Source organism: Mesoplodon densirostris, chromosome 3 (assembly GCF_025265405.1).
Source record: "Mesoplodon densirostris isolate mMesDen1 chromosome 3, mMesDen1 primary haplotype, whole genome shotgun sequence".
Classification (NCBI taxonomy): Eukaryota; Metazoa; Chordata; class Mammalia; order Artiodactyla; family Ziphiidae; genus Mesoplodon; species Mesoplodon densirostris.
Window position 1 is genome coordinate 149,247,983 of NC_082663.1, and position 21,713 is coordinate 149,269,695.

General features: G+C 61.5%; 1 protein-coding gene across 3 annotated transcripts in view; it reads right to left on the reverse strand.

Moving 5' to 3' along the window:
* Positions 1–1,163: 1,163 nt before the first annotated feature.
* Positions 1,164–21,713, reverse strand: part of KDM4B (lysine demethylase 4B) — a 140,156-nt gene continuing 119,606 nt past the window's right edge. For 2 of the 3 annotated variants that reach the window (XM_060094405.1, XM_060094404.1), the window contains 12 exons: positions 16,510–16,952; positions 15,937–16,057; positions 13,756–13,934; positions 11,249–11,471; positions 9,558–9,634; positions 9,217–9,272; positions 8,926–9,034; positions 4,550–4,735; positions 4,304–4,468; positions 3,738–3,857; positions 3,152–3,244; positions 1,164–2,090 (listed from right to left, as the gene is read on the reverse strand). In XM_060094405.1, the coding sequence (XP_059950388.1) occupies positions 1,914–2,090; positions 3,152–3,244; positions 3,738–3,857; positions 4,304–4,468; positions 4,550–4,735; positions 8,926–9,034; positions 9,217–9,272; positions 9,558–9,634; positions 11,249–11,471; positions 13,756–13,934; positions 15,937–16,057; positions 16,510–16,952 (1,949 nt within the window). In that variant the 3' untranslated portion in view covers positions 1,164–1,913. The other variant, XM_060094403.1, reaches the window with a different exon arrangement.

The following is a 21,713-nucleotide window of genomic DNA, read 5'->3' on the forward strand; positions in this document are numbered from 1 at the left end:
GTCCCTGACTGCCTCTGATGCGGGGGGTCTGTGTGGAGCCAAGCTTCAGATGTCCAGCTCAGGAAGGAAACTTCTTCCACCCTGGAGGCGGGGAGCAGGGGCTGCGGCGCCAGGCCGTGTGCCCCCCCACCCCGGCCCCCACCTCCAGGGAGGCTCCACGCCTGTTCCATCCTGGAGGGGGCGACTGGAGCCCACACCTGCTGGAGACCGCCGACCGCCAACCGCCATCCCGGCGCCCACTCAGAAAAGAAGACACTGCAACGACCTGGAGCTGTAATTCGCAGTGCTCACGAGCCTTTAATTCATTATGAACCTAGAGGCAGGGGAATTAGGCAAAAATACAGCGCGCATCCTTAATCTCGGGTAGGAAAAAACAGGGTGGGTGGGTTTGTTTTTTGCTTTCGCACACAGACACGGATGTATCTTCGTGGGGGAAGTGTGCGTTCCCCTTTGCTGTGAGACCATCTGTCTGCAAGAGTTGTCTGGGAACCCACGACCGACGGTCGGGGTGCGACCCAGAGTGGCCACAGGGCCCGGCCCACCGCCCAACCCAGGGCCACAGGGGCGTCTGCCCGCTTCTTTTTATTCTCTTTACAATATAAATAGCATTTTCAAACTACATATGAACACAGTGACAGCGCCCCGGGGCAGGGGCTGCTGCATGCAGAGGAAACCCCGACATTCCGCTGACTCCCCTGGCACCTCCCGCCCCGCCCGCCCCTCCAGGGCACCTGCCCCCTCCCCATCAAGGAAGTTGTTCTCCGCTCCCCTTATATAGTTAGTTCTCTCTGGCCTGGCAACCATTGGAGCCTCTTTTTTAAAATTAAAAAAATTCTATACAAGCAAATGATGCCCTCAATCCCTCTACAGGGGACAGCGGGGCAGCTGAGAGGCGGGGTGCTAAGAAGCACGTTTTTGCCTGGAAACTCAACCCACAACCCTTACGAGGCAGATTTCCTCTGAGCTGAAAGCGATTCCCTCTCGTGCTCTCTCCTGGACACACAAATCCACGCGTCACGGAGAGGATACAGGATGTGCCAGCCCCTCGGGTTCCAGGGAAGACCCCCTGCACACCTGGGCCACAGCCGGACCCCCCGAGGGCCACCCACCCAAGGCCTCAGCTGGGGGATGGGTCTCCCGAGGGGAAGAAGCAAAAGATGGAGCCACCAGAGGAGAGAGCGTTTATTTTGCAAAAGGCCACGCAGACAAGGGGCAGGCCACCCAGGGAGCTGCCGGTCTCCTCCCGTTGGGCGCTGGCGGCGGTGCCAGCCACCCGGACCTTCTCGATCTCACGATCGGGAGAGAGTGAGTGACCAGGCGCCACCGTCCGGAATCCCTGGGTGCCCCCAGGCCTCACCGCAGCTACAGTGCATCCCCGCCACTCACAGACCAGCGAGACCAGAAAACACAACAAACGAAAAGACGAGCTGCTTTCATCTCCCGCAGCAATCTTGGTTCTGAGAAAAAGGACATTTTGTTTTGTTGTTTTTAAAGCCACAAATCTAGAAAACAACTTTGGGGCTTGTTTTTCCTTTTCTTTCCTTTTTTTCTTGCATTTTTTTTAAACAATAGGTTATTTATAGAAAGAACCTCACAAAGGTGATTTATGTACAGAAGTCACAATCTCAAAAGCTGCTCAGGAGGCAGGCAATGCAGTAGCACCTTTTCGAGAAGAAGAGCTTACGTGGTTTACGAATCTGGGTCGAGGGGGTGGCGCGTGCCCCCGCCGGCCCCCCAGAGCCCACGTGGCCCTGCTCCCTGAGTCCGGGGGCGCATGTGGCGTCCTGCTCGCTCCTGTCGCCGAGGTAGCCTCTCGGGCCACGGAGGCGAGGACAGGGATTCACAGCAAGCAAATGCCTGGGCCCGCCGCGCCTGCCTTGCTGGGCCAAGGGGTCGCCGGGCGGCCGGCTGTCCTAGAACGGGGCTCCGGGCCAGCACTGCGCCTGCAGGAGGCTCTCCATGAAGGCCGGGTAGTCCGGGTTCCTCCCCGAGTTCTCCACAGCGCGAGGGGTGCCCACCCGCGGGCGCTTGGCGGCCTTCACCTCTTCTCCCGAGAAGACATTTTCCTGCGGGGCCCCCGTGCTGACCGACTGCAGGAGATCAGACGGCACTGGGGTTAGTGCGGATGGGGTGCTGCGGCCTGAAGGTCTGTGTCCACCCCCAGAGTCCTGTGTTGAAGCCCTACCCTGCCACAGTGTGATGGTATCAGGAGGTGATGAGGTCATGAGGGTGCAGCCCTTGTGAATGGGATCAGTGCCCTTATAAAGGGATCCCAGAGAGCTCTCTCTCGCTCTCTCTCTCTCCACCATGTGAGCACACCAGAAGGCAGGTGTCTGTAAGCCAGGATCCGGCCCTCACCAGGCGCCGAATCTGCTGATACCTTGATCTTGGACTTCCAGCCTCCAGGACTCCAAGGTATCTGCTGATACCTTGATCTTGGACTTCCAGCCTCCAGGAGAGATAGTTTGTTGTGTAAGTTCCAGTCTGTGATATTTTGTTATCACAGCTAGAACAGATTGAAATATAGGCTCCGCTCGGGGGCCTGGCTGGAGGAGATGCCTGCCCTGCTGGGGGTCAAGGGCCCTGGGCTGCTGACCCTCAGCCAATGACAATGTTCTGAGAAACAACGCTCACTGGGGATGGCCCCTCCTGCCTCTGCCTGGACCCCCACCCTGTGAGTGAGCCCCCCATCAGGCAGAGGAGGGGCCCTAAGCTCCCAGTCACTGGCCCCCTAGCAGGACGGGCGCCCTGCCATCCACAGAGTGCAGGAGGCAAGGCCAGGCTGCACACAGGCCACTCGTCTGCCTGGCAGCTCCTGTCCGTCCCCCAAGGGAACCTGGCATCTGAGACCCCCACCAGCTCTGACTCAGCTCTTCCACCCATGGCTATGGCGCCCAATCCTCAAAACCCTGGATTAAACACAAAAGAAAGAAGACAGTGAAAGCCTGTGGGAAGAGGCTAGTCTCCCCCGTTCCTTTGTGCATCACCGACCTGCAGCTCAGATCCATGTGCAGGCGCTTCTGTCTCCTCCTCACCAGCTGGGCTGACCCTCCCGCCCCAGAACAGGCAAAGGCCGAGGCAGGAGGTCAAGGCCACCTGGACGGTTCACTCTCCCAGGCAGCAGCGCTCACCCCCACCCCCAGCCACTTACCAGCCGGGACCGGACCCTCTTGGGGAGCTCCTCGTCCAGGGTGAAGATGTCACCACGCTTCACCGTCAGCTGGGACCCATCCTCGAACTCCACCTGCCAAGGGGACACAGTTCAGCTTGCTGGCTGCTCAGCCTGGCCTGGCTGAGGCCCGACACCTGCACTCTCAGGGCCTGCTTGCCAGTCAAGCCACGGGAAATAGCACAGGGTCAGCAGCTGTCATCTTTCTCGCTGGGATACGGGTGGTTTCTCTTCAAAGATTCCACCCTTTTAAATAATTTCTTTTCCACAATCATGGTGAGAAACTCACAACCGACTTGGTTTTTTAAAAAAAACAAGGGCACTGAATTGTACGCTTAAAAATCGGTAAAACAGTAAATTTTGTGTTAGGTATGTTCTACCACACACACACATACACACACACAAATCGGGAAGACACCTCCAAAGGGGATAATATTGGACAGCTGGACAACCTTCCAGCTTGTGCTGACCTTCTCAGTTAGCGGGCAAACGCCATCATCCCCAGCAGGGCCTCGTCGAGGGCCCCGCCCCAGCCCATCCCTGTACGTGGTAGACAGGACCCCCTCACCTGGTAGATGTGACTGGTCACAGAGGAAATGAACTTGGCCCTGTAGATGTTGCCATCAGTCCACCGGAGCTCAACAAACTCGCCCTCGGGTGGGGGACCCAGCCGGGCACAGTCTCTACTCTGTGGAAGGAAGGACGGGCGGGGGGTAAGGGGCGCCCTCGGCCTCGGTCACCACGCTCGCCTGGGCTAAGAAAGGTCCCATTTCGTAGATTTTGCCGCCAGGAGGAAGGCAGTGCTCTCAGCTTGAACTGTCAAGGTGAGCTGTGGGCAGGTGCCCAGGCCAGGGGTGCCGTGGCCACCCCAGCCCTGGGGAATCGCCCGCCTGCAGGCGTATCTAGACTGGCCTGGCTCTCTGCTGTTTCTACAGAAACAGGTGGCACTTTCCAGCAGGGGCCCTACAGCCTGGGCCTGTCCAGCAGGGACAATGGTGACCCTGGATGCAGGGGACCTCTGTGAGGGATCCGGCCACCTCCCTTCCTAAGGGCAACGCTTGCCCTGCGCCTGCGCCCGCCCCTCGCCCCACCCACTGCCCCTGGCCCCGCCCCCTTCAGCCCTGCGCTGCTCACGGTGATGCTCTCTGGGTACAGGTTATCGCTGTAGGACCCGTCGTCAAAGTTCACTTCGTAGAAGGTCTGCGTGGTGGTGCCGATGACGCGGCACCGGTAGTAAAGCCCGTTGCGGTTCTTGGTGATGACCACCTGCCCTAAGGCCACGGCCCTCAGGATCTGGACCTGGAGGCGGAGGGGGTGTCAGAACACAGCGGGGCGTGTGGGCGGGCAGGGGAACAGGGCGGAGGGCAGGCAGGCACTCACAGTGTGACCCCCCGACTTGTGCTTGAAGCAGGTGATGGAGACAACGTAGGGCCAGTCGTCTGGCTCCATGAGGACGCCAGCGGCGTGGGCGCAGGTCACGTGGAAGGAGGTGGAGCAGTGCTCGCAGGAGCACTGGATGCAGGCGCCCGACACCTTCTTCATCCGCTTCCGGCAGTACACACATTTCTGCGGGGACACGGCGGTGGGAACGGGGCTCTGGCCGGTGCCTCTGCCCCCGCCCCCTGGGGCTGGGAGGCCTCTGACCAGGCCCCCAGGTCTGTCTCCGGAGAGTGACTCTGAGACCCAGGGCTGGAGTGCAGAGGCCCGGCAGCCGGCCTTGAGTGGAGGCATCCTGGGAGAGTCTTGACCGCGATGTAGAGCGCCCCGCCCCAAACCACCCCAGGCCCACCAACCCGGCCTGCAGCTGCCCCCCAGGAGCACTTCCACGACTGGAATAGGCACCAACAATCACACAGTGAAACGTGATTCATCCATGAAAAGGAGAGAAGCACTGACATTCGCTACAACGTGGATGGACCCTGAGAACACGATGCTCAGTGAGAGAAGCCAGACACAGAAGGACACACAGGGTGTGATTCCACTGATGGGAAACATCCAGAACAGGCAGATAGATCCACAGAGACAGCCAGTGCGTTAGGGGTTGTCAGGGGCTGAGGGAGGGAGATGGCAGCCACCCAACAGGGAGGGGGTTTCTTTCTGGGGTGATGGAATGTTCTGGAACTAGATAGAGGTGATGGTTGCCTAACTGTGAATGTAGTAAAAGGAAAATGTTCCCTTTAAAATGGGGGATTTTTTAAAAAGAAAATAAATAAATAAATAAAATGGGGGATTTTATCTGAATTTTGAATGAAAGGCGCTGCAGTGTAACCCTTCATAAGGAGGGGCAGAGGGCCCACGCCGTGGGAACGCCCCGCCTGGGCAACCTGCTCTGCTGGGCGTCAGCTCCCAGGCCGCGGATGCTGCACCCACGGCCACGCCCTGCCACCACTCAGCAACCACCAGCCCGTCACTCTGGGCATTTAATAAGCGGGCCTTTACCGCTTTGTAAACCGCATTCAAAAGCCAGAGAAGCCCCACAGCAAAGGTGCTGCAGGAGTGCTGCCCGGCGCCGATCGATGGCAATGATATCTCATTATCAGGCCGTCGATGCCCGATTCTCCGGCCCGCCCGCGGGGACAGGTGCAGAAGCACAACACCACTCTTGAGCCACTCTGCATGGCTCCACGGGGAGCGGAAGGTGGAGCACAGCCGCCCTGGAGACCGGGCCGCGACCCCACAGCCGAGGCCCGGGAGAAACCCGACAGCCCGGCCTGACATGCAGCTCGTTCAAGCCAGCCTCCGGTGGCAGCTCATTATTCTGAGTTTCCACGTCATGAAGAATATAGGCCAGGCCCCCATCGGGCCATTTGTCAAGGGCTGAGCTCAGGGTTGCCTTAAGGGTGAGTCCTGTGTCTAGGACTCCCTCACTGGAGGCAGTGAGGCGGGGGTGGGGATGGGGGGTGGTACATGGTGGGGTGTGGACATCGGTGGAGAACAGCGGCCAGCGGGAGGCCAAGGGCTACGGCTGGGTGTGCCATCAGCCACGGAGGCCGAAAGACACCATGTCCTATGTCTCTGGCCTCCCCTCTTCCCCACCGGCCCCTGCCGTCATCCCTCACCGCCTGCCTGCCTGCCAGCCCACCCTCCCTCCCATCAGGCTGTGACACCGGCCTCTACACCTCAAGGCAGGGCCAATGAGAGGGCAGAGCTGGTTCAAGGCACCTGCCCCGGCAGCCTCGCCTCCACCGGCCCTCACAACCTGACCTGGCTTGGTGAGGGGGTGAGCACAAGGCTCGGGCCGCCGGCAGGCTGGGGCCACCCCCGCTCACCAGGACCAGTGGCCAGGGAGTCACGGGGACAGAAAGTTGGGCAGATGACCAGGTGTGACTGTCCCCGAGCCTGCGGCCTGCACATGGCCCCGGGAAGGCAGGCGGGCGGGTGGCCAGGCACGCAGGAGTTAACCGCTGGCTTCCTTGCGAGGCTCCATTAGGCGATACAAGCGAGCCTCGTGTAAAAGGATTTTTAATTCATCGTTACAAGTGCTGGTAATGAAGAGGCTGCAAGCTGGAAATGTCAGATGATCCATAAAGCGTCTGGGAGGGAGGATCTATCACGGCACAGCGCACCGCACCATCATTCCACCTGAATAATGAAGCCTTTTCCGCCTGCGCTCCTGGAGGAATCACCCGCAGGCGCCAGCCTCTTCCTAACGCCCGTCCTCGCTGGGTGGGGCTGGCGCTGGCCCCAGTGCCCCGTCTCCTGACCAAGCCCCGTCCGTCCCCTCCCACACGGCTCCAGCTGGCTGCCCCCTCAGCCCTGCCCGGGGGCCCCGCACCTGTGGGCTCCGCGGTCTCTGTGCCTTCACTGGGACTCCCCGCTGGGTTCAGTAGCCGCAGCCCCATTTCTTTGCCTCCTGCCCACTAGAGGCCTGGAGGAGTGTCACTAGCCAGGCCTGCCCCAGGCAGCTGGGAAATAAACCAGGCAGGACAAGCAGCCAGGATGCTGTCCATTCCCCTGGCCAAGGACCCAGCTCCCAGATGCCACAAGACACATCCCATCACCCACATGTCCCCCACACGGCCACCTGCAAACTCACAGGTGATGATGACCTGGAGCACACGCTGGTGCTCAGATGGCACGATTAGCGCTTTCTGTTGTGGCCCAGTTGATGCCCCCCACACAGGGGACTGCTAGCAGCCCCATTTTATGGAGGGGAAGGCTGAGGCACAGAGAGGTCAAGGAATCTGTCCAGAGTCACACAGCTGGCTGGTGGCCGAGCTGGGAAGGGACGCCAGTGTTTGTTCACTGTCTGCCTACTGCCCACTGAGCCAAAGGCTCTCCCAGATGGGGGAGGGGTGTGTGTGTTACCAGCAAGAGCAGGAGGCGTGAGCCTTGCAAGACCACATCTGCCCAAGGATGGCCGTGCTCCTTAGAGGGGCCAGTGATGGTACTCCTACAACTTAGGAGCAAAAAAGCCACCAGCCCAGTTCAAAAATGGGCAAAGGACTTGAATAGACATTTCCCTAAAGAAAACATAGAGATGGGGCTTCCCTGGTGGCGCAGTGGTTAAGAATCTGCCTGCCAATGCAGGGGACACGGCTTCGAGCGCTGTCCGGGAAGATCCCACATGCCGTAGAGCAACTAAGCCCGTGCGCCACAACTACTGAGCCTGCCCTCTAGAGCCCACGAGCCACAACTACTGAGCTCGCATACCACAACTACTGAAGCCCAAGTACCTAGAGCCCGTGCTCCGCAACGAGAAGCCCGCACACCACAATGAAGAGCAGCCCCCGCTCGCTGCAGCTAGAGAAAGCCCGTGCGCAGCAACGAAGACCCAATGCAGCCAAAAATAAATTAATTTAAAAAAAAAAAAGAAAGAAGACATACAGATGGCCAACAGGTACATGAACAGATGTCAACATCGCTAATCATCAGGGAAATGCAAATCAAAACCACCTGTTAGAATGTCTATCCTCAAGAAGACAAGAGATATTGTTGAGGACAGAAAGAAAAGGAAACCCACGTGCACTGTTGGTGGGAATGTAAATTGGTGCAGCTGCTATGGAGAACAGTATGGTGGTTCCTCAAAAAATTAAGAATAGAACTACCATATCACCTGGCAATTTCACTCCTGGGTTTTTGTCTGAAGGAAACAAAATCACTATCTTGAAAAGACACCTGCACCCCCATGTTCACTGCAGCATCGTTTACAATAGCCAAGACCTGGAAGCAACCTAAGTGTCCCTCGACAGAAAATGGATACAGAAGATGTGGTGTAGAAATTCAATGGAATATTACTCAGCTATGAAAAAGAAGGAAATCCTGCCATTTGCAGCAATATGGATGGATGTTGAGGACGTTATGCTCAGTGAAAAAAGCCAGACGCAGAAGGACCCATGCTGCGTGATTCCACTTCCACGAGGCATAGGAAACAAACTCACAGAAGCAGAGAGCAGAGTGATGGTCGCAAGGGTGGAGGAGGGGAAATAGGGAGCTGCCATTTAACGTGTGAGAGTTTCAGTCAGGCCTGATGAAGACATTCTAGAGCCCTGCTCTATGACCACTGTAACTGGATTGGGTACTTCAAATTCTGTTTGGCAGCATATCGCAGGTTAGGCAAGAAAGAACTGGGCAGAGTGTGAGTAGCTTCCTCTGTGTGAAAAGCTGGAAATAGAGGCGGGGAGGGGAGCCTTGCTTTTCTCCGGGTACCCCCATGGCTATTCAAAGAGTAACGGCTGGCCAAACTGAAATCATGACTTCTGGCTCCCTGGCAGCTACCCTGCATCCCTGGGGCGTAGGGACTCCAGGGTCCCTACCAGCTTCCACCGCTGCTCGGGGATGGCGCTGATGTCCACGGGGTGGCGCTCCATCACGTTCAGGAACCGCACTTCCGGGACAGCGATGGCGCAGATCACGTGGATCCACCTGGGATGGGCGGAACAGGTGGGGTCAGGGGTCACAGGGTGCACTCCGTCCCCTTGGGGTCATCTCACGATTGTACGCACCGGCTGGCCAGGCCGAGGGGCCCTCATCAGCTCCTGCCGGTCCTGCCCCCGCGCCAAATCGCCCCTCAGGACCCCCCAGGAGGAGAGTCCCTTCTAACCCACCTCCTGTCAGTCGTCATCTGCAGGGCGCCTCCCCGGAGGTTGCACAGGCAGCACTCCTACAGGGACCAGACAACAGCTAGGTGTGGGGTGTGCAGGGCGGCGCCGCCCGCCTGCTGCTCCGGGACCTGCTCCGTCCCCCGCCCACGGTCCTTACATTTCAAACTAGCGGCCACAGGAAGCGATGGGCCGAGAGTGCGTCGGGCTCCACCCGAGACCCAGGGAGGTGAGGCCGCCAGCCCAAGGTCACCCTGCGGGATCGGGCGAGCCCGGGGCCCAGGACAGGCTCCCCCACGGGCCGCGCCGGCTTTCAGAGCACCACCCCAGCTGCAGGGGCGAGTTACCGCAGTCCAGGCGTGGGCCGCGCACCGGGAACACGTCCAGCCCTCGTTGACCAGCTCAGGGCGGATGCCGTAGCAACCTGGAAGACAGGGGCCGGCGCATCTGTCACTGCGGCTGCCTGCGGGCTGCACGGGGACCCCCCGGCGGGGGAAGGGCGGCTGCGGCACTGAGGGTAATTGTGCTCACCAACCGCTCTACCTCAATGCGGGCCGCTGCACGCAGAGCCGGAGAAAGTCTGGAAACGGACGCGGGGAAGGAGAGCTGGCCCCCAAGCGGGAGCCCTGCCGGGTCTAGAGACTCAGCCTGGCCTTTGCCCCCCACCCCAGTCTGGGAGGCTCGCCCAGGCTCTTCTGAGCTGAGAGAGAGGAAGGTGGCCGAGTGGTGGTGTGAGATGCAAGGTGGGCCTCGGGGAGCCCGGAGTTCAGAGCAGCAGAGCTGGGCCCAGAGTCCACTGTTTCCGAAAGCGCAGTCAGAGGCTCTGGGTTACCAAGGTGTTGGCTTTGGGATGTGGTCCGGATTTACAGTCGCGGAGGGGGCATGGGGGAGGGGGCATGGAGGAGGGGCGGAGGACCGTGTCCCGGAGCGAGGGCAGAAGGCACAGCCTGCCCTAGGACCATGCCTCACCCGGGGTCACTGCCCAGCAGTCCTGCGGGGACCCTGAGCCAGCTGGGGCTCGCTGCCTACCAAACGGGCTCTGTGGGCTAGAGGGGCCATTGGCCAGTGCTGAGAGGTCCCTGGGGGAAGGACAGGGAGAAAGCAAGGCAGCAGGAAGGGGGCAACCCGAGGGATAGCAAGGTACCCGAGAGCCCGCACCTGGCCCCCTGCTCCATCCCCTGGGGCCCTCAGCCAAGGTCAGGCCTGGGGGTGTCCCCCTCTGTCTGGCTCAAGGAAGATGCCTGTGCTGAGGATTCTGCCTCCCAAGGGCAATGAGGGAGGCTCCTCTCCCCCTGCGTGGCTGGACCTCAGGCCCCTCGAGAGCGGCAGGGTGGTGGGCTCGGCTGCTGCCCAACCCCTCCCCCCAACCCCGACCCCGGGGGGCCCGTCTGCCCAGGAGCATGTCTCACAGCCAGGCCTGGCCGGGCAGAGCAGACGGGCTCCCAGCCAAGAGACAGATTGAGCTCCGGGCAGGCCTCTGCAGGGCGGGCACCGGACAGAGATGTACACACGCAAAATTAAGCGGCTCCAGGAAGCTTTCTCCCTGTCCTGGGATCTTAATCTCACATTCGCTGCCCCCTCCCACCCAAGAAGGGGACAGACATGCATCTTCCTGTCTCAGGCTATGGTTGGGCCTTCAGGGTTTGGGGGAGGGTAGTCACTGATGGCAGAGATAAATCAGACCCCTGGACCACTCTAGAACCTCAGCTCTACCATCAGTTCCAACTCCGGCCCCAAAGTGCGGAGTTTAAAAGCGTCACGGCCCCTGACGGGTACCTGATCTCCTGCTGCCTCCCAGGCCCTGGGCGGGGAGGGCAGGCCTCGGTGGAACCTCCCAGAAGGAGGCTGACCAGGACCAGGACACCTGCCCCCAAAGGTCAAGACCCCCACCCCATGACGCCAGGTCCCGCTATAGGCCCAAAGCAGCAGCCAGAGGAAGGGGCTTCCCTGCCCCGCAGACACGAGGGTGGCCATCTCGGGAGGGTGAAGCGGGGCTGTGTGTGGCGGACCCCTCGGCTCTCCCCCCTCCAGCACTCACTGGCATGGACCTGCAGGCAGCACTTAGCACAGGAGATCAGCAGGCTGGTCCCGTCGTCGCCGATATAGGAATTGGCGGGGAGCGGCTCTGTGTTTTCCCCGCTGGAGGTGAAGCACATCTCGGGGATCAGCGGCCGCGTCTTCTGACCGCTTTTGGAAGGTGGTGTGGCTGAGGGGCCCTCCCCGAGGGAGGCCTGGGGAGTCTCCCTCTCGGTCTGTAGGGACTGCAGGAGGGGGGCCGCCATCATCAGTGGAGAGCCCAGCATGGGGCGGGCGGGGACCCCTGACATCCTTGACTCTATCCTCTGCTCCTCCGTCCCCAGGCAGCACACCCCGGGCTGCTGTTTGCCGCACTAGCACCCCTACCAGGACACCTGCAACTGCCCCACCATGGGTGTCCCTGACGTACCCTCCCAGCCCCCAACCCTGCTTCAGAAGCCCCCGAGAGATCCTCCCCAAAGGCAGTCAGACCCTGTCCCCCCCACCCACAAGCCCTCCCACTTAGGGTTACTTGCAGACACAGCACAGACACTGCCCTGCTGCCCTCATCCCTCTCGCCTTCGTCCCACTGCCCCTGGCTCGCTCTGCTCCGGCCACGAGGGCCTCCTCGCTGTTCCTCCCAAACACCAGGCATGGTCCTGCCCCGGGGCCTTTGCATGTGCCGTTCCACTGCCTGGGGCGCTCAGATCTCTGCTCACATAACCAGCGGCCCCCAGGCCTTCCTTGCTCTGTCTATCCTCGTGGTCCTGACCATCACCTGATGCCGTGTTATCTGTGTATCTATGTGGGGCGTTCTCCCCACCTGTGACTCGCACGCGCCCCATGATGGCTGTACCCCAGTCCCCCCAAATCCAATCAGATGAAGAGACTGCGGTGAAAACATCCTGCCCATGGCACCGGGATCCAGCAACCCTGGGCCTGTCACAGGGTGGTGGGGCTCCCAGACGAGCCTCCCCAGCACCCAGAGTGACGGAAGGACTCTGACCGACTCAGGTCATAAGGAAAGAGGCCACCAGAGACCACTGGCCTGATGCACTGTGTGTGTGTGGTGGTGGGGCCCTGGGGCGCCCCACCTGGCAACTTGGATTAGGGGACCGGATGGTTTCCAAACAGGCAGAGTATCCAGCCACAGCCCTTCCCATGATATGGGACAAGCGAAGTCTGGTCCCCAACTCTGAGGGCTCCAGACTGCGGAAGCGGCAGCCCCACAAGGCCCGCTGATACTGTTGACGTGATTAAGCTGAGTCACAATACTTCACTTAGCAACCGGGATTAAGGAGATTCGCCTCTTAAGCCAGTATTCCCAGCGCTGACTTCCAGCGGCGCTGAGGAGGCGCGTGCCTAGAGAAGACATCTGGACGTTTCGTCTTACTTGTTTCCACGACCAGATGTTGGCTCACTTAGGGACCACGGGTCCTGGCAGCTCTGAGTGGCAGGGCCCTCGAGATGGGTGTGCCGCCCTCAGCACAGGGCACAGAGCTCGGCTAGCTCAGCTAATACGTGGAAGATGCCAGGCACTAGGCTGGAAGCCGGGGACCCCAAAACAAGTGAGACCCAGCCCTGTCCTCCAAGGGCTGATAAACAGAGGGCAGGGGCAAGAGCAGAGGCGGGTGGGGGAAGCTGGGGGGCATGCTGGAGTCAGCTTGGGATAGCAGGTCCAGGAAGGCTTCCTGGAAGAGGTGGCAGCTGGGTGGAATCAAAGAGTGAACAGAAATCCATCTGGCAAGGGAGAGGCCTGGGTGGGTGTGTGGGAGATGCTGGGGGACAGCACGGAGCGTGCTATGTGTGCGTGCGGGGGCAGATATCACAGGAGAGGGTGGCTGTGGGGCACGTGGAGAGGCCGGAGGCCGTGGTGAGCCTGGCGGGCTTTCCAGCTGGGCCATGCGTGGCTGTGATGAGGTGCTAACAGGAAGGGCAGGAGGCAGGCAGTGGTCAGGGTTAGGGGAGGGGGACACAGCACGGAACAGGTTAAGGAGGAAACCGGGAGGACCTGGCGGTGGATGGTACAGGGCAGAGTGCGGGGAAAGGCCACGATCACAACTTGGAAACTCAGGACAGAGCTGGGGGCCGCGTGGTGCCAGGCCATGCGTGGGTCTTCTCCCAGCCCCAGCCCCCCACCGCCAGCCCCTGTTCACCACGCAGGCGCCTACCCGGGCCCACCCCCGGGCCCCCTGCCTGCGCTGCCCCCTGGGCTGAGCTGAGGGCCTCTCAGAGGACAGCCATCTGAGATGCTTCCTTGCACTCTCATCCTCTTTGAGGCACATTGATAAATTACCTTCCACTGAAACGCAGACCCTGGGCTCTCTGCCCGCAGCCCTCACAGGGGCCTTCCGTCGGGCTCTCTACCGAGCCCACTGTGGCTCCAACAGCAAATGGGTTCTTGGTCCCCATCACCCTCCCTTCAGGGGGAAGGGATTCCCTTCAGGCAGAGAGAGCCCTGGTGCCATCGGGAGCAGGCAGACGCTGCCCAGCCCGGCATGGCCCGGGGGTCCCTCAGCACCGGCTCACCTGGCTGTACGGGTAGAAGAGGGTGCAGATGGCACAGTAGGGCTCCGTCAGGGCAGCCGCCGCGTTGAACTTCCTCTCGGCCTGGAAGCTGGCCGCCTTGTTCTTCCACTGCAGAGACAGCAGAGACCTCAAGGCCTCGGGGTCACCCACGTCCTCGTCCCCGGAGAAAGGGAAGGCTTCTGGAGTAAAGCGGGAGGGAGGAGGAGCTTCAGCACCCAGGACCCCACCCCACCCAGTGCGCGCTCCAGGGGATGGGTCCCCACTTCTCGGCCCCTGAGCCCTTCCACAGGGAGGTGCCCTGGCCCCCCTCTGCTCAGGGCTGATCCCATCTGGGGACAGGAGATGGGATGGTCAGGCCCTGGCAGGTCAGGCACAGACTCCCCTGGGAGTCGGGCGGGGGCACTGTTGCCCCAATGTCCTGTAAGATGGAGGGCACTGACAGATGTCCCTCCCATTACCTGTCACCGGGCTGGCCTCCACCGGCCTCGACTCCCAGCTCACTGTCCCCAATCCCCCACATCCCATTCCTGCACTTCCTGAGGACACAGGGGTGCCACCTGCCCTGGCATCAACGTCAGCGGTCCCCAGGAACCTGCCCAAGGAGCGGGGTCCTCATCCCTGGGGCCCCAACCTTCCCAGGAGCTGGGCCAGCATGGCTGGTACCACAGCCGTCCCAGCTATAAGGCCAGAGGCTGCCTCAATGCACGGGGACCCTGGGGCCGCATCTGATCTCCAGAGAGGCCCCTCCTGCTCCCAGAGCTCCAGCCCGAGACCCGCTTCTAGAACCCTCCACGTCCTCGCCCTCAAATTAGTTTCAGAATTAAAGAAGCCACCCAGGCGCTTTTCACATTCCACATGCGTCTCAAAGGGAAGGCTGAAGCGGAAGACGATAAATGGGCTTAGCAGGATTTCTGCAGATAAGACAATCACTCCGACTTTCAGCCGAGTGTTAAATAGAAGCTTCTCCGTCTCTGCCCCTCCAGCTCCAGTGCCACCGCCTCTTATTCCAACTTCTCCCAGGCGCACGCTGGGTTCAGGCAGGAAGGGTCACTTCTGTTGGGACTGGCCGCTCCCCAGTCCGGCGCTGACTTTCCCTGCGGGCAGCTTGGCCTCAGGTCAGAGATCAGAGCCCGGAGCATCGTGAGTCACAGGTGTCTGCGGGGTGACGGCCAAGGGCGAGGTTTCCTCTGTTCTCGAAGCAGCTTCTCCCACTTCGGGGCCACGCAGCCCTGTCTCCAAGGACGGGTGCAAGGACCGCAGGGCCAGGACGTCTCTGCTGGAAATGGACTTGGAAATGGGCCAGCTCCAGGCCCCATGCTGCTCCGTGATCCTCTAACCCTGAATCCGTTTCTCAAGCCTCTCCCTGGGGGATGCGGCCAGCACCTCTACCATCGTTCGTTGCTGCCCTCTGGAAACGCTCTGCACCAGGCAACCAGGCATCCGAACAGATCCCGAGGCTGTGAGAGGATGAGGTGTGGTCCTCGCTCACCTGGAGGGCCAGGAAGGGACACAAACGCACAAGGGCCACAGCAAGTGTGCTGGGGGTCGTGGGCAGGAGCCTCTGCTGACGGCATCTTCTCAGTTCTCACAGGATAAGGAGGGGGCAGAGGTTACCACGGAGACTGTGAAAGCATCGCACCAGGAGCTCTGGGTGACAACTGGCCTCGGCGCTCCTGGCATTCCCAGCACCCACCGTGTGCCTGGCACCAGGCCACACGCTTTACAGGCCTCAGCCCCGTGCACCTCCCTGGCAGGACCCCTTGAGGGGGCCAGAAGACCCCATTTTACAGATGGGAAAACCGAGTCACAGAAAGGCAAATGGCACCACGGTCCCCGGCTCTGGGCAGTGGGCTAGGGTGTGAGCCCAGGTGGCTGCACCTGCCCCTCAGAGGCCCCACTAGACATCTGAGGCCCTGGGCCCAGTAGAGCAAGCGTCCCTGGGGAAATGGAGCAAACAAGGGCAGGGCAGAGGCCTGGGGGCAGCCAGGCCTGACCTCGGGAGCTGTGGGCTGGGCAGGGGGCACCTCGGCCCCACGGCATTTGGGGAGAGAGTCTGAGGCTGTGCCGGGACTGGGTCTGCAGGCCCGACCTTGGCTGGGGGTGGCGGGAGTGAGCAGGCCGGGCGGGTGGCAGAGGAAGACAGGGCAGGGGCGCAGCAGAGCCAGGGGCAGCCTTGCTCACCCTCGTCACTCGAGGCCTCCTGCTTGACCACAGACAGCGGGGACCGGGTGGGTGGCCTGCCCAGAGGGTGGCGCCGGCTCTTCTTGATCTCCATCTTCAACTTGGAAAAGGTCGACGGAGCCTAAAACAGCACAGGAGGCCTCTGTGGGAGCAGCTCTGGGGCCAGAAGCAGAGGCGGTGGAGCCCAGCTCAGAGGGACCCCAGTGTCCTCAGTCAGGGGCAAAAGACCCCAGGAAGGGGGCAGCCAACACCCACAGTGGTTTCTTTTCTTTTTTTTTTTTTTTTTTTTAATATTCATTTGTTTATTTGGCTGCGCCGGGTCCTCGTTGTGGCATGTGGGATCTAGTTCCCTGACCAGGATCAAACCCGGGCCCCCTGCACTGGGAGCGCAGAGTCTTAACCACTGGACTGCCAGGGAAGTCCCCCCATAGTGTTTTCTAAACCACATACGTGCCACTGGCCTCCGGGACAGGGTCCATAGGGGCCGTTTGGGACGAGCGGGGCCGTGGCCAGCACGTGGGGCAGGGGAACCCCTGGCCCCAGGGACCCTCGCCGGCACCCACTGCCCCCTACCTGCACCTCGCCGGCTCCACTTTCCTCCTCGGGCCCCGTCAGCTCCATGGGGGCCACCTGCTCCTTCCAGGTGGGGCCCTTCTGGGCAAAGTGCTCAGAGGCCTGCTGGCAGGACACGCGGCCCTTGTCGCCCGCCGCCGGGCCGGGCCGCGGCACCACGAACAGCATGGGGATGATGGGGCGTGGCTTCACCTCTGGCTCCTCGCTGGGCGCTTCGGGGGGCACCACGTTGAGGGGCGGTGGCAGGGGGTTCTGCTCGGCGGCCTCAGGGCCAGTGACCGGTGCCGGGATCTCCAGCAGGGGCACCTCCTCGGTGGGGAACTGGGTGGGCGGGGGCGGCGGCAGCTGGGGCATGAGCGGGTGGTGGAGGTGCGGGGGGCCATAGCTCTTCTTCTTCCGGTCGCTCTTGGCCTTGGCCGGCCGCAGCTTGCCCCTCCCGTCCTCTGTGGGGGCAGAAGAGAGATGAGTCAGAGGCGGGGGCCGGGGCACCCCCTTCGAGCCCCCCCAGCCCGAGCGGGAGCCAGCTGCACTAGTTGAGGGCCCCCTCCTTCCCCCGGGGAACCCAGGCTTCGGGCAGTTGTCACTGCTGCCAGGTCCCCCGGCCAGGCAGCCGAGCCCTGGGGCTGCAGCACCCCGGCCTCAAGAGTCCTGCCACACGCTCAGAGCACCTTCTGGAATGAGCACGGGGCGCCGAGGCGAGCTGTCCGAAAGCAGCTGGGAAGAGACCAGCTCTGAACATCCTTTCTGAGGGGAGGGGGGAGGAGGCGGGATGCCTTTTCTTTTCATGTGTCTGAGTTTCCTTTATTTCTACAGTAAACGCACACAGTTGGTGGAATTTTTAAAAAGCATAACCTTAAACAACAAACCATAAACAAGTGGTTCTACTTGTGTGAAACAGAAGTGCCAGAGGGGCCTGCAGGGCCCGGAAGACGCGAGGGCCGGCACTGGGGGGCTTCCTGACAGGTGACAGGGTGGGGAGGGAGGTGGACAGGGAGTGTCTTCAGCAGCATTTTAATTCAGGACCACAGTGGGCGTGCAGCTCATCAAATAAACGGAGATGGGCGGTGTGGTTGGAGGGGTCATGTCCTCCAAAGACGCCCACACTGTAGCCCCGGGACCTGTGCATGCGGAGCCTGACATGGCAGCAGGGATCCTGCAGATGAGGTTGAGCTGAGGATCCTGAGGCGGACCCCATGTACTAACAGGGATCCTTAACAGCAGGGGATCCAGCTGGGGCCAGGGGAGCCGTGACTACGGAAGAAGCCAGACAGATGCTGCGCTGCTGGCTGTGAGGATGGAGGATGGGGCCGAGAGCCAGGGATGCGGCACCTCTAGAAGCTGGAAAAGGCAGGGAATGATTCTCCCCTGGAGCCTCCAGAGGAGCCAGCCCTGCCCATGACTGGATTTTAGTCCGGTGGGACCCATGTCAGACTCCTGACCCCTAAAAATGTCGGAGAATAAGACTGTTGCTTTCAGCCACTGGGTCTCTGTGGTCACATCACACAGCCACTAGGGATGCATGCGGGCGGGGGGCTCCACGAGGCCTGCTGTGCTCAGGGCGAGGTGTGCACGGCCTCAGGGATGCCCGCCCACAAGGACCAGTGGCCCAGAGCACAGCCTTCAGGCCTTCCCTGCCCACCTGGAGAATGGGCACACGAGCTCAGGCCCTCACTGCCTGTCCCGGGTCCCCACAGGCTCAGGACGTCACAGGAGGTGACGTCACAGCTGAGGTGTGACAGCAGCTGATACCCGGGGACGAACTGTGGTCATCCTACTGATGGTACCCGTGAACCATCGGTTCCAATGCGTCACAGTTTGGGTCTCTGAGGGCCGGGAAAGTAAGGACAACTCGCAGAAAAGCAGTGGTCCCTCTCCTGGCTAAACCTGTTACAACGTGACACGTGACAGGGTCTGATGGGCCCCGCGGCATCCACATTTACCTCTTGCTATAAAAACCTGTCCGTGTTTCACCCCCATCCCTCAGCCAAAGATAACGACACAGGTGGGATGATGCTCCCAAGGGCAAGGCCATCACTTAGTCCTTGACCGGCCCTGACCCAGGAAGGTGTCAAGCAAGGGCCCTCCCTCCCTTCCTCCAGGCAGACCCCCCGCCCTGAGCGCTAGGAGGGAGCTGACCCCCACCCGCGGCCCCCACTGGGCGAGTGCAGAGGCTTGAGCCAGCCTGGCCTTCGTGGAGGTGCCCCTCTGGCCGCTGCAGCCCGCAGGGTCCTGAGCAGGCAGCCGAGCTTTTCCAAGAGATTCTCAGAGGAGGGAGTGCTTGCCAGCGCCCCCCATGCCCTCTGGCCCTGACCCTTCCCAGGGCACGGGCGCAGTCAGGATCCCTCCTGTACCTCTGCCCACCTGGAGGAGCCCAGCACGCTCCCCAGGAACCCCCAACTGCCAGCACCCCAGGAACAGTTATCCGGCTGAGGAAAGGAAACGGGCATTCTGCAGACAAAGCTACTTCTCCCCTACAGATGCTGGACTTGGATGGTCCTGGCCACTAAAGGTCACCTCCCCGTCCCAGGAGACATGGGAGAGGGGAGATGGGGGGGGCGTTGAAAGGTGGGGGGCAGATGGGGGGCGGGGAGAGGTGTGGGGGAAACACTGCTCATAAGGTTTGGTGACAGCAGCCCGGCCCCAGGAGGTGACCTAGGGCCCAGGAGATCAGGCTCTTTCCTGCCGCTTCTACTGATTTATAGAAATGGTGCTGAGGCGGCCCAGAGCCCCGTTCTGACACGGCAGCAGGGACTTCCGGAGAAACGGCTTCGTTCTCTAAGGAAATCCACTATGCCCTCCTCCCTGACAGCGCAGCCACCTGAACGGAAGTCCAACGACGGCCTCCTGGGCCTCAGAACAGCAGAGCCTGCGAGCTGCCCCGGCTCCAGATGCTGCTGGGGAAGGACACGTCCCTGGCTCCTTCCTCACGGTCACTAGGCCCTGGAAAGCTGACGGGGGCGCACCCAGAGGACCCTGTTAGGGGACAAGCCCAAGGGCACTAGGGACGCTGGGGGGCCCGGGCCCTGTCTGTCCTCACGCCGTGGGGACCACCGGAGGCCTAGGGCAGGCAGGCCGCACTTGGAAAGCCTGTTGGTTGGCCCGCCTGAAGGAGCCTCGAAATGGAGCTGGAACGGTGGCTCAGACCCGAGCCGGGGCCCTCCCCAGCACACAGGGCCTCTCACCGCCCCCGGTGTGCAAGGGGACGCAGAATGGCAGGGACCCCCTCTGCCCCAGCAGGGTTGCTGAGGCCCATCTGGCACTTGTTTTTTGTGGGGAGGCTCAGCCAAGAACCCCCCCACTGCCGATGGATGTTACAGCCGCACCAGCTTCTGGGGCCCCCGTGCCTCCTCTCCCACCAAAGGGGCGCAGGGCTGCTGCCTGGCTTAGGGACCCTGCCCTGCCTGGCCCAGCCAGCCCGCATCCGTCCTGAGCAGAGCCCAGGCCAGGGGACTGGGGCGTGAGTGTCAATGCCCCACCCAGCCTGCTGCTCACCGCTGGGTGCAGCCGCCCCCCTGGGGTCTTGTCCTAAAGCTGTCAAAAAAGGCGCATGAGGGAAGGGGAAGTGACCCAGGGCAGCTGCACACCCATCCCCGGCCCTGCTCTGCCCTGCGGGGGACCACGTGCTCTGGGACCAGCCCTCCTGGGGCCCTGCCACTGCCCCTGCCACCGCCAGCTCCAGAGCTGCCAGAAGGGACAGTGGCCGTGCTTGGCCAGAGCTGGCCAGGGCCAGGCAGGAGGAGGGAGCCCCTGCGGTCCCAGCAAGCCAGGTGGACACGGGCTGCCTTCCCGCCGGGACCAGGGCTTGCTGTGCCGGAGGCTGCTGGTCCCATCCTGGGCCAGGCCACGGGGCAGCTGCTCTTGCAGACCCCCGGCAGCGGGAGCTGGTGGGACCCGGCAGCCAGGAGGGGAAGCAGCCCCCCACCGCCAGGCCAAGGGACCTGCAGCCAGCCGGGCCCCCTCCTGCCCCTGTAGAGTCCAGGCACCTGCATCCTGCCTGCCTCCGCCTACTCCAGTCAGGGGGCTTCCTACGTGAGCAGCGGCAGCAAGCACACACCCTCCCGACACAAACCTAAAACAAAATGTCCTGTCCTCGTGCCTGAACGCTCCTCACACTCACAGCTCTGAGGGGCATGAAGCTGGCGTTAAAGGGAGTGTAGAAACCACTTTAACATCTTCTACTCGTTCCCCAGACGTGTTTGCTGTCACCCCCGACTGTGAGCACTTATTTATTTGATGCGTTCAGAGCGATCTTCCTCCAAGGGCTCGAGGGACAGCCCCCGACCGGGACGCGTGGCTCCCCAGCTGTGGCAGCCTCCTTCTGTCCCCTGAAGGGACCCCTTCCCCTCTAGAGGGGCTGGTGTTCCAGGAGATGTCCCAACACCCCAACTCCTCCTTTCTTGGGAACCAGGCTCTGGAGTGGAACAGGGACGGGGTGTCTGGAAAAAGGAAGCAGCCAGCCATGAGCAGAGACGCCTCCCTGGGAACATCCCCGCTCTGCCTGGGGTCCACAGCCACGTGACACTGAGCCCACCACAGAGCACGGAGCCTGCAGCCCTTTTGGAGAAGCCCCGGGGGTCCTGGGCTGAGGCCCTGGAAGGGGGACAGAGTGGCTGCAGATGCCAGGAAGGAGGGCACACATCCTGCAGGGTTTGGTCTACAGCAGCATGTTTTACTCTCGGTGGGCACAGAGACCACCCCCCACCCCACCCCATTTATGTAACAATCTGCTTAGAAAAGGGAAAACTGGAGAGGAACCGGGCCTTCGCCGTGCATGAGCCTGAGGCCAGCTCTTGGGATCCCGAGACACCGAGGCACAGTGTCCCTGTGACGGGGCCGGGTCCAAGCAGGAGGTGACGGGGCATGGGGGGTGCGGCTGTCTCTATAAACAGTCGATGGGTTTGGGCGAAGGTTCATTTTAACTCAATTCAATTAATGAAAAGAGAACCATTATTCCTTTGCTAAGCAGGTGGGTAAACAGGGCATCTACTCTTGCTGGCTGCCTTGCATCCAGCCTCAGGCCGGTGGCCCCTTGCGCCTGCTCGAGAGGGAGGAGAGATGCCCGTGGTCGCAAGGCATCCTTCCCACCCTTCCCAGGAGGGGTCCCGCTAAAACCCTTGTCTCTCGGGACCGTCTGAACTGGTCGGCCCAGGAGCACCCACCCTGGCTGGCCCCCGACGGGCTGACTCCACTCCTGGGAAAAGCCA